The sequence below is a fragment of the Drosophila serrata genome, unplaced genomic scaffold (genome assembly GCF_035046125.1).
Source record: "Drosophila serrata isolate PLE 108 unplaced genomic scaffold, ASM3504612v1 contig_184, whole genome shotgun sequence".
NCBI lineage: Eukaryota > Metazoa > Arthropoda > Insecta > Diptera > Drosophilidae > Drosophila > Drosophila serrata.
Window position 1 is genome coordinate 5,922,980 of NW_028257082.1, and position 10,628 is coordinate 5,933,607.

At 42.5% G+C, this 10,628-nt stretch overlaps 2 protein-coding genes across 3 annotated transcripts; both read right to left on the minus strand.

Annotated features, from left to right (window-relative positions):
* Window positions 1-405: 405 nt before the first annotated feature.
* Window positions 406-3,792, minus strand: LOC110176319 (endoplasmic reticulum metallopeptidase 1-like). The gene is made up of 11 exons (XM_020942641.2): window positions 3,713-3,792; window positions 2,955-3,649; window positions 2,801-2,888; window positions 2,624-2,744; window positions 2,410-2,564; window positions 1,967-2,350; window positions 1,607-1,902; window positions 1,473-1,542; window positions 1,264-1,410; window positions 715-1,203; window positions 406-640 (listed from the first exon to the last, which is right to left on the minus strand). Exons 1-11 carry the CDS (start codon window positions 3,731-3,733, stop codon window positions 479-481), a joined length of 2,628 nt encoding a protein of 875 aa, XP_020798300.2. The 5' UTR covers window positions 3,734-3,792; the 3' UTR covers window positions 406-478.
* A 1,507-nt stretch (window positions 3,793-5,299) lies between these two features.
* Window positions 5,300-10,355, minus strand: LOC110176037 (endoplasmic reticulum metallopeptidase 1). 2 transcript variants are annotated; one of them, XM_020942259.2, is made up of 9 exons: window positions 9,665-10,355; window positions 7,834-8,501; window positions 7,417-7,774; window positions 6,792-7,356; window positions 6,549-6,733; window positions 6,280-6,423; window positions 6,122-6,221; window positions 5,668-6,062; window positions 5,300-5,598 (listed from the first exon to the last, which is right to left on the minus strand). In XM_020942259.2, exons 1-9 carry the CDS (start codon window positions 9,668-9,670, stop codon window positions 5,434-5,436), a joined length of 2,586 nt encoding a protein of 861 aa, XP_020797918.2. In that variant the 5' UTR covers window positions 9,671-10,355; the 3' UTR covers window positions 5,300-5,433. The 2 variants fall into 2 exon arrangements, with proteins under 2 accessions (XP_020797918.2, XP_020797910.2); XM_020942251.2 differs by having other exon boundaries at window positions 5,300-5,601; window positions 9,665-10,339.
* Between the last annotated feature and the right edge of the window lie 273 nt (window positions 10,356-10,628).

Genomic DNA, 10,628 nt, shown 5'->3' on the forward strand with positions numbered 1-10,628 from the left:
TGGAGTTATCCAAGATGGGTGCAGGCTGCCACAATACTTAGAATAATTAACACCACAAAAGATCGTTGTAACATATTTGCACCGTAAATCTAATGCCGGTCTCTTTAGTTAGCTTATTTAAATATGTATAGAAGTAATAGGTTAAATTGCAAAAAAAAAAAATAAATAACCCATGGGCAGAAGAGTTTCCGCTGCAGTGAAACTAAATTAAATTTGAGGAACTTTTTATTAAGGCCGAAAGTCTGCAAATAAATAGAAATTATTTTTGTATAATTTTAATTTAACTGTTCTAAAAAGTCAGCATTTATAAACAAATAAATCTTTGCTCATTCCCAATTTATTCCAAACACTTTTATGATAGACTTGTATAGCAACTGCTTTATAATTTAATAACACAATTGTTGGTTCTATTGCTTTTTGAGATAAGAATCGCTTTATTAGGCCTTCATGACTGGAAAGACAAAAGTCAAGCTGAAATTTAGAACAGAAACTGTTGATACGAGGCTGGCCAGTCAATGGTGGCTGCATAGGAGGGCATCGACTTGGTAAACACCTGACTTAAAGCATCGCCGGAATCGCCAATGAAGTGGTTGGCGAATCCCACGATGATCGAAGGTACCCCAAAGTCAGCATCTGCTTTCTGTTCGAATATAAAGAATTAATTAATTAATCAATTAAATACTCTCTGTAGTTCCATAGGGGAGGGGCACTCACGTAGAGATCAAACCAGAAGGTCAGTGCTGAATCGTCCTTGCCATAGGTGAAGTAGATGTGGTTAACCTTGTTCTGGCCAAGATAGGCGGCCGGCAGGGACCAGTTCTTTATGGCCACATCCGGATACGGTTGAAAGAAGATACTGGCGTGATTCGTAGCCTCGGCACTGAACTCGAAATGCATTGTGTGGTTATCCTCCAGGAGGGTTTTGCTCACGAGCACCAACTTGGGAACCGAAGGCGTAACGATTGGCTCGGCTCGCGGCAGCCACATGGCCAGGAGGCGACTCTTAACCCAGCGGTGGTCATAGAAGGGAAGTCCGCACATAATGTACTTGTCACAGTCGTCAGCCACGCTGACCAAGCCTGTCAGGTTAACCCTGGTGTTCTTTAGAGGATTGGGTCCGCGACGATCCTGGAAGTTGAACAGGTAGCCAGAGTCGTCCTTGCTGACTGTGCCGTCGAATTCGTGAAAGGTTCGTCGGACATGCTAAAGTGTGAAAGAATGAAAATTAGCACCTATCTTGTCGAGATAGTTTCCTATACGAACCAGATATGGGACACGCTCCACGTTGGTCTTCGGTCGGTATGGGAAACCCAGTTGGGTGGAGGATGCCACATAAATGGTTATACCACTAATGGCCAATAGAGTGAACAGGATCATTGTGGGGCGGCGGAACATGTTAACCAGGGGAATCTAAACAATGGCAATTATTAGACAAACTAAGACCTTGAGGCAAACATTCCCTTTCTTCTCACCAAGAAGCCCATTGCCAGGATAGTTCCCAAGCCGTTTAAAGCTGAGATAATAAGGTCGGGGTTTGTAGATCTGAAAACCAGAAGTTGTATCAATTATAATATTGATAGCCTTAAGAAAAGTTGTGCCACCTCACCTGCCAAAACGTCCCATCATGGGTACAAGGGTCACCAGGAAGGTGTAGATCAAATAGCTGTTATATGCGAAAGGAACGACCTGGGTAATCTTGAGCACACCTGTCCAGGAGAAGCCGCGATCGTGCAGAGTGGTCAGCAGGTTAATAGCCAGGGGAAGGGCATAGAACACCAGAGTCCAAGTGATCACGTAGGCACTTCGCAGACCGTATACGGTGATTCCAATGGCCAGAATAGCCAGCACAGCGGCGTGTCCATGGAGAACCAGCTGGAGCTGTTGGGCAAAAGCCACCTTGCTCTGTCCAAATAAAGAAATCTCGTTGAAGTAAACTAATTTCTGATACTGTAGACTTGCAACTCACGTTCTTTCTCAGCCTGAGGTAGATGTAGGAAGGCAGGCTAAGACCCAGGAGACTCGGGCATATATACAGACCGATCATCAATGCCGGAGTGCTAAAGTAGGTGAGGGAGAGTCCATACATATCAAACAGATAGGCAACGACCACTGGGAGGCCCAGACCCAGCACAAAGGCTATGATCTGAACGATAAGGATCAGGATGAACCAGCACAGTACGTTTCCCAGGGATACATTCGAAATGCTGGCAGTGCGCCAAACGGAGACAAAGATCAGGATAAGGGTCACGGCGGCCACGGAATAGTTAAGAGTGACACCAATGCTTTCAGTGTAGCTGACAAAGTACAGGCCCAGGACGTCAAAGAATACGGCGTGTCCGGAGGTATAGGCCTTAATATTTCAAATATATTTTAATATAATAATCAAATTATAAATAATAATGTACTTACCGCTGTATTTTCCACCTGAGTGGAATTGGACAAGGCACGCACTAGACTCAGCAGGTTTTCACCCGTGTTCTGGATGGATCCTCGGGGAATGTTCTCGAAGCGATCGTATTTGGTGTGATAGAAGTAGCCATTGATTAGCTGGGCAATGTCAAGGCCTGAGAGAATACACAAACTTAAATTTCTAGTGGGTAAATTTTTATGTTCTTATACCTACCAACAATACTTCCGTATTTAGTAAAGATACCGAAATCAGTGTCAGACGGCAGGATGCCCGTTTGAAAGATTTCCTCAGCCATGGAGTTTGCAAATGGATGTTTGGCATAGGTTTTATAGATCTGTAAAATATCTTATATTTAGCTGGGATAATGGTGAAGTTTGGTTAGTTATTTACCTGATTCATAAGCCAGGCCTGGTTGGGTCCACTCTGGAAGACAATCTCGCGACCACCACCGCCAGCGGAATCGCAATTAAGAAGCACACTGCAAATTCACGAGATTTTAGAGTGATATAAATAGTAATTATTAATAATTAATTATAAAACTTACGCGCATTTCTTGGCATACGGATGTTGGGTGATAAATAAATGGGAAGCCTCCAGGGGATTCTCCTCAGCTCCGTTGAACAAAAAGACGATGGGGTGCTTAAAAGTCTGCTTGGTGGTTGACATTACACGCAGGACCTCCAAGAGAGTCACAACCATTTCGCCATCATCACCGGCAGAAGGACTCGTCGGCTTGGAATCAAAGTGACTGTTGACCAGGACATATTTCTCGCTGGTGGTGTTCTTCGGAGTGAGCTTTACGACAATGTTCTGCACACCCTGGTACTTGTTGACCATGGTCCAGTGAATGTACTCTCCCGAGCCCACCTGATGATCCACTTCAACATCGAAGTAGTCCTCGAGGGCATTCTCCTTGATCTCCATGACAAGGCTCCAAATGTATTCGACCGTCTTGTTCTCATTGCCATCGCTGCCAACGACTTTGGTTCCAATTTGGACCAAATTGTAAAGATTGTTCTGTGCTCGTTCCGCGATGAAGACTCCCTTGCCGGCATCCTCGATGGTCAATCCCGTGGGCAGACGATAGAAGAGCGGTTGCACAACAGCAAAGAAGAGCAGGGCCCAGAAAAGTAGGAAACCGCTGGCCAAGTACCAGGGTCCCCTTATGTTCTGCTCCTGCTTTTTGGCATTTTTCGAGGATGCCGATCCGATGCCAGCTTCGATGGGCTCATCGGAGATCTAGAGGATAATAAATAATATTTAATATACTTAGAAAGGATACCAATCCCTGTGTGTCTTTACTAGTTTGTCCATGTCTCCCATTTCACGATTTTGTTTCAGCAGTTCAGCTTACTGCTTCAAAAAGAATCGGACTGATGTGCTTCGCCAAATGGCAAGTTCTTAAATAGCCAAAATTTCGAATAGGTACCGCCTTGGATACCATTTAAAGGTAATAAAAATTATAATGGATTTATTATATGAACAATTGGCACGTTTGAGTGGAATCAAAGATACATAAGTGTGCGACGTCGGGTGCAAGTCGATAAAGTATCCGTTGAAGCGAGGGTAGCTAAGGGAGATGTATATTTTATATATTTTATAGATAGCAAAATTAAGTATTTGAACAAATTTGCAAATATTAAGATGTCAAAAAATTTAAGTAGGATATAAACCAATAATAAATATATCTTTAGTTCAAGTTTTGTAATGTATGCATTTAGATCAGTACAGATACACACAAGTTAAACGTTAATCAAGATTTTGAATACTTTCCCTAGGAATAAACCCTCTGATCTGCCCTCGACGATAAATTTTGCGATATATATTTGCCATAATAATCATAGCTAGTGATAACAATCATATTACTTTATCTCAAACAGCTTCTTCCCTTTGGCACCGCGCCTTTCAGGCTTGTCGACTTCTTTTTAAGTAATATAAAGTTTTTATTAGGCAATGATATCGCCACCTTCGATTCCTGAGAGATGATGATGATTTGGATATTTGGATAGTGTGAAATAATGGGTAAATGTACTGGTATCTCGATTGTTAAAGTTATTGACTTCATGCGCCAGGAGATATAACATACTAGACCCACCACAACCTAAGAACTGTTGAATCGAAAATTGTTCTTTCATAATCGTTAAATATATTTATCTGTGTACAATTAAATTGTAAACGATTTTTATGGATATTATGTGCATTCAAAGATATAGGTAATTCAAATGGAGAAAGTACATTAGAATTTCTTGGTACAATTTGGATACCCTTCCATGTTGTTATAATTTTAGTTAAAGAATTGGAACGGAAATTAAAATTAAGCACTTGTTTAATTTGTATATATTTATGTACAAGGAATGGAGATGTTTTCTATAATCTGAATTAATCTTTTTCGGTCAAATATAGTTACATTCAGCCAGTTTGCAATACAACGATATATCACTAAATATATTTCAATAATATTATTCAGGATTCCAATTCGAAAACAAGGTCCACTAACCTTATTTTTACAAGAATCGAAGCGGGATCTCAGGACCTGCCACATATTCTCTGCGGGAAAGCACTTTAATTGAGATGCTATCTCTTTTAGCCTCAACATATTGAACCTGAGCATATTAGATCTGGGGCAGAGTTTTCCAATGGATTAATGGGTTTACTTATTCACAGAGAGCTGAGAACTAAATTGTCCAAGATTCAGTAGTTTCTAAACCCGCAATGAATATGAGTTTCCACTTAACTAATGCATGTATGGAATAGTCCCTAAAGAATTCTCTTCTTTTGTTGACATATCCGGCATATTTTGTTTGCTGATAGAACCTAGTTACCCATTAGTATGTCCAATTAATTGCGTCATGCGATTCAAGTACGATTCAGAAAGAACAAACTCATAGGTTTCGATTATAATTATAGTATTCGTAATGTAGTTTATTAAAATACGTAATTTCTTTCAGATTCTATACAGTTAATCGTTAACGCCTAATGACTACAATTAGTAAATCAGAATCAATATCATTTGCGGCGGAGTCCTAGAAATACCAGGTCTCGTAGGTGCCCACCCAACCCTGGATGTAGGCGTATGAGGGGAATCGTCCAATGTAGGTGCTTAGCTTATCGATGGCAGTTATGTCCTGGGTCACCCAGTGACCACCGATACCAATCTCCAAAGTGGATGTATCGAACGTTGAGGTCGTCTTCTGTAAACAGTTTATGTTGTTATATTATTATCATAATATCTTGTAATAATTCTGGTAATTACTTACCTCCACATCGATGGTGAACTCCAGAGGACTGTCGTCCAGTCCGTAGGAGAAGTATACCATAAACGGCGGTTCCGCATGCTCTCGCACTAGAGTGTCATTGAAGGACCAATCCAATATCCAGGCATCGTTCTTCACATTAATGAAGATTCCCATGTGCGAGGGTCCTGTCAAAGTAAAGTTAAAGCGCCGCTGTGTGGCACTCTCTAATTCACTGACGTCCTGCAGGACCAAGGTGGGATAATCGGTGGGTATCTCTGGCGGCTCTGATGTCTCAATCCACAGGCTGTACTTCCGGGCCTTGTTCCAGCGATGGTTGTAGAGCGGCATCCCGCAGAACATTTCCTCATCGCAAAAGTCGCTCACCGGATGAGCCAGTCCTATGGCATTGATTTCATCTTAAAGAGTTTAAAGGATTAGAACAACTTTCTATAGGAATCGTAGTTTTAGTGCTTACCTCTTGCTATTTCAAAACGTCTGTCCTGGGGATAAACGTAAAGGCCGGACTCATCAATACGAGTGCTTCCATCGGCATTATGCAGCCGACGATGGGCATGCTGTGTTAAAGTTAATTTAATTATTTAAATTTGTATTATTTCATGGAGTAAAACTTACAATCAATGAATAGCGCTGTGGCGAGGTCTTCTCCTTGTAAGGGAAACCCGCATTTGTAACAGCAATAATGATGAAGAGAAGGGTTATGCCCAGGAAGCAAAGGACTATTGTTCTGGTCTTGCGGAAAAACATGATAAGTGGAACCTGTAAAATACAATATTAATTAAATAATTAATATTTCATTATTTTAAAGTTAAGCAAGAGTATTCAATTTAATGTTTCAGCATACTTTCAGGCTCATTTCAAACGACATTAAAAACCAAACTTACAATAAAGCCAGCAAACATAAGCGAGAACATCCAGACAAGTACTGCAATGACCAAATCCGGATTCATTGAAGATCCCGAACGTCCCTGCATTGGCATTAGGGTGGCCAAGGCCGTTGTGCACAGATATGTGAAGTAGACAAAGGGCAAAATTTGGCAGACGGTCACAGCAATGGCAAACAAATAAGCTGTAATAGAAAAATTCAATTAATAACCCAACAAGATGAAGATTCTCTGACCACTTACCCTTGCGATGCCACTTGGTCACCAGGTTCACAATCAAAGCCACAATATCGAACAGCACACAAAGCATTATCAAATAAGCCGATCGAATACTCATTCCAGTCAGGATAAGCATTATCAGGATCAGGCAAACACAATGCGAGTGCATAAACAACTGAATGCGAAAGCCCAGGCCCAGGGGATCCCTCTTCGTCTTCTCCAGATACAGGGCCGGCAGAATGCTCATTCCAAATATTATCGGTGCCACATACAGGCCAAAGATGGTCCACGAAGAGGTGAACCAGGACATCGAACGATTCACACCATCCATGAAGACAGCGACCAAGAGTGCCAGGCCCATGGCCAGGATCAAGGACGTAAACTGTATGGCTATGGTTATGGAAAAGCGGAGCAGGACTCCCTTCCAGCTGCATCCCGATCGCAGGCACATAAAGTAAATTGAAATGCCGATACCCACGAGAGCTATCAGGGCCACCACCACGTTTACAACGATGCTCGTGGTCTGCGTATAGAATATCATGAACCAGCCCAGGAAGTCATAGAATACATTGTGTCCCTCGGAGTGAGCCTGTAAGGGAAATATATCTTACATTAAACCCAACTCTAGTTCAAGTTGTAAGAAACTTACGGCTGTGTCATCCACCTCCGGAGCATTGGCCAGAGCCCTTGCCAAGGATAGGACATTGTCGCCTGTGTGCTGGAAGGAGGCACGCGGAAAGGCATTGATCCTATCATATTTTGTGTGATACACATAGCCATTGAAGATGTAGGCCATGTCCAGGCCGGGAACTCCACCATAATCCCGGAAGATTCGGAAATCCGTATCGGAGGGGATGTAGCCAGCTTGGAAGAGTTCCTCGGCCAAGGTATTGGCAAAGGGATGAGGCACATTCCGGTAGTAATTCATCAGCCAAGGATGATTGGGTCCAGATTGGAACAATATCTCCCTACCCCCGCTGCCAGCCGAATCCAGGTTGATAAGAGCTCTATTTTGATGCAAATCTTAAAGTATTAGCCTCCTAAATTAATTCCAAGTAATACTCACTTGCAGTTCTTGGCCCACTTGTGTTGGGTGATGAAGGCATGCGAGGCCTGCAGGGGGTTCTCCTCGGCTCCGTTGAATAGAAAAACGATGGGATGGGCCAATGGTTCATCAGACTTGGCTATCACTCGCATCACCTCGAGCATGGTTACCACCATGGAACCATCATCGCCGGCTCCTGGACTTCCGGGCACCGAATCGTAGTGACTGTTGATCAGCAGGTAATTCTCGTTGGTGGTATTCCGCTCGGACAGCTTCACCACCACATTCTGTATGCCCTGGTACATATTGACCATCTCCCAGTGCATGTAGGCGCCACTGGCCTGCTGGACATCCACCTCGATCTCCAGGCGTTCACTCATCTCTGCCTCCACCTTGGCCACCTCGGCGCGCAGGAACTCCACGGTGGTTTCCTCATTGGCCAAGCTGCCCACCACGCGTGGACCAATCCGGGTCAGCTCAATGAGCGTATCCTCGGCCCGCTGGGCGATGAAGGAACCCGGATGACTGGCCTCATCGCTGCGCAGCAGTGGCTGTGGCATGTGATTCATCTGGGTGTTGACCAGCGAGAGGTAGAGCACCAGCCAGAAGCCAAAGAAGGCGGGTGCATAGTACCATTGCAGCTTCTTGGGCACCTCAAAGTCCACATCAATGTGGTATTTGGAGTTGAACTAAGGGGAGAAACATTAGTTTGATGAGTCTTTGAACTTTTCTTGATTTCCTCTCCTTAAGCTATAGGTACTTCCTTTCCGTTTTGGGAACAAACCGGATTAGTCAAGTCAATACTTATAGTATGACTTTATGTTCAATCAATATCTAATCTCCTACTGCATATCTGGACGAATCCAAATTACCTGACCAAAAGCTGATATCTCACGTTTTCGGGGAACTAGCTTGGGGTAGCCTGGAACAATCCGGAAAGTTCACAACGTCCATGCCGAGTGAATTGAGTTTGGTTACTGAGCCGGCATATATGTATCATACCTATCAGAATCGACCGAGAACTTGGGGGATTTATTGTTTTACAATACCTGTGCATGTGCTTAATCGATAAGCGTTTTTCTAGGCACGGTTTCCTTAATTTCTTTTTGATTTTTTCCATTTTGTCTAAACAATGGCCGACATTGAAATCGTGCCTCGTCGCGTGTTAACTTCATGATTCACGGGCGTGTGGTCAACGTGAGATTATTGAGGACCATAAACCCGCTGAAGTTGCGGTCATAAAACGATAACGCCCTAATAAATAAGTAACAGCACCTTTTATCGCTCGGACAACCTAAGAAATTCGCAATTTTCGCCATTAGGCGGCTTCTTTGAAGTATGTAATTCCAAGTAGGATTCTTAATCGATTTCTTATCTATAATAATTGTGGGGCTATATTTAACTATGTAATTTTGCTGAGTTTCCATGATAATGCATTGTACATTGACCCGAGTCGTTGATCTGGATTTTCATCTTTTTTATGAACACTTCACTCTGGACAAATCTAAATTTTATAATCGTTTATTTAAATTCCTTGATTGCAGGCACATTTTTTAAATTGTTTCGATTAGATTGGTCTTAAAATAAACTTTAAGGAGTTGTACATTCTTCACTTATTGATAATGTTTTTTATTTATTTGCAGCAGGACAATCGTAAAGGGGATTCCCCTAATGAAAATGTTCCTTGTGTGGTTTGTTTTGAGAAATAATCCTTAAGGGACAACACTTTATACCATTCATCACAAACTGTTTATATAATTACTAGGCATAAGTTAAAAAATCCATTGTTACTATATAATTTACAACTTTCAATTGATTTTCTTGTTATAATTGGTTTTTCCTTTATACGTACACTCATTTTGGCAGGATTTTTTTTTACAACTGGTACACGATTATCACAGGTTTTGAATGTTATGTTTTCGGAACAGGATTTGCACTTTAAGGATTACCGACTTTAGGATCACTACCGGACCGGCCCGGGCTTTTTGTCCTAAAGTTCGTCCACAACCGTGGACCTCCACCTACGAGGTACAATTGGGGCTTGTTTCGCTTTGGTCCCCCTAAGATATATAACGGTCTCTGGGAATTTTGCGGGGGAAATTATCGAACGTATCGGCACGGTGACTCTTCGATATCGGGGGGCAGGCAGCTGCTCGATAAACAAGTGTGTTATGACACCTTCGGGTTGAAATCGGGCGGGGATTTTATTAGATTTCTTGTTTTCGCAGTCGATGAGCTGCCACAGAAGTGGGGGCCCACGGCAATTGCTAACCGAGTTTTATCTTTATGACAAAACGAAATGTCCAGTTGTATCGTATCGTAAAAGGAACAGATATTGCCAGCAATTATTTAAGATACTCGCATTGGCGGCACTTGCGAATTAGAGAAGTTTGGAGTCATAAAATCCGCTGTCGTCACTTATACGATCTCCATAATATAGATTTCGATATTGGAATGTTTGGGTTTCCGTACAGCCCGAGATGTGTCTCTTTGCTAGCATTACCACCGACTGACTGGCATTAGACTCGAGCTCCCGGACGCACCCAGAGACGACCCCAAGCCAATCCGAGCTCCAGACCCACTTGTTGCGCCTTTGTTTTTTTTTTTTTTACAGAGTTTTACTAATTAATTTGTGCCCGGGCTGTAGTACGATTGTCGCTGATTTCATTCCATTTTCGCTTATGTGTCATTCCACCTTTGTGTGCAGCATCGTTTGTCTCCCTTTTAAAGTACACAGAACGAAATATATAGTCTCTTTGATAGTGCCATCATCCATTCTTAGCTTTAGACATTTGAATAATATTTTAGACCAGATT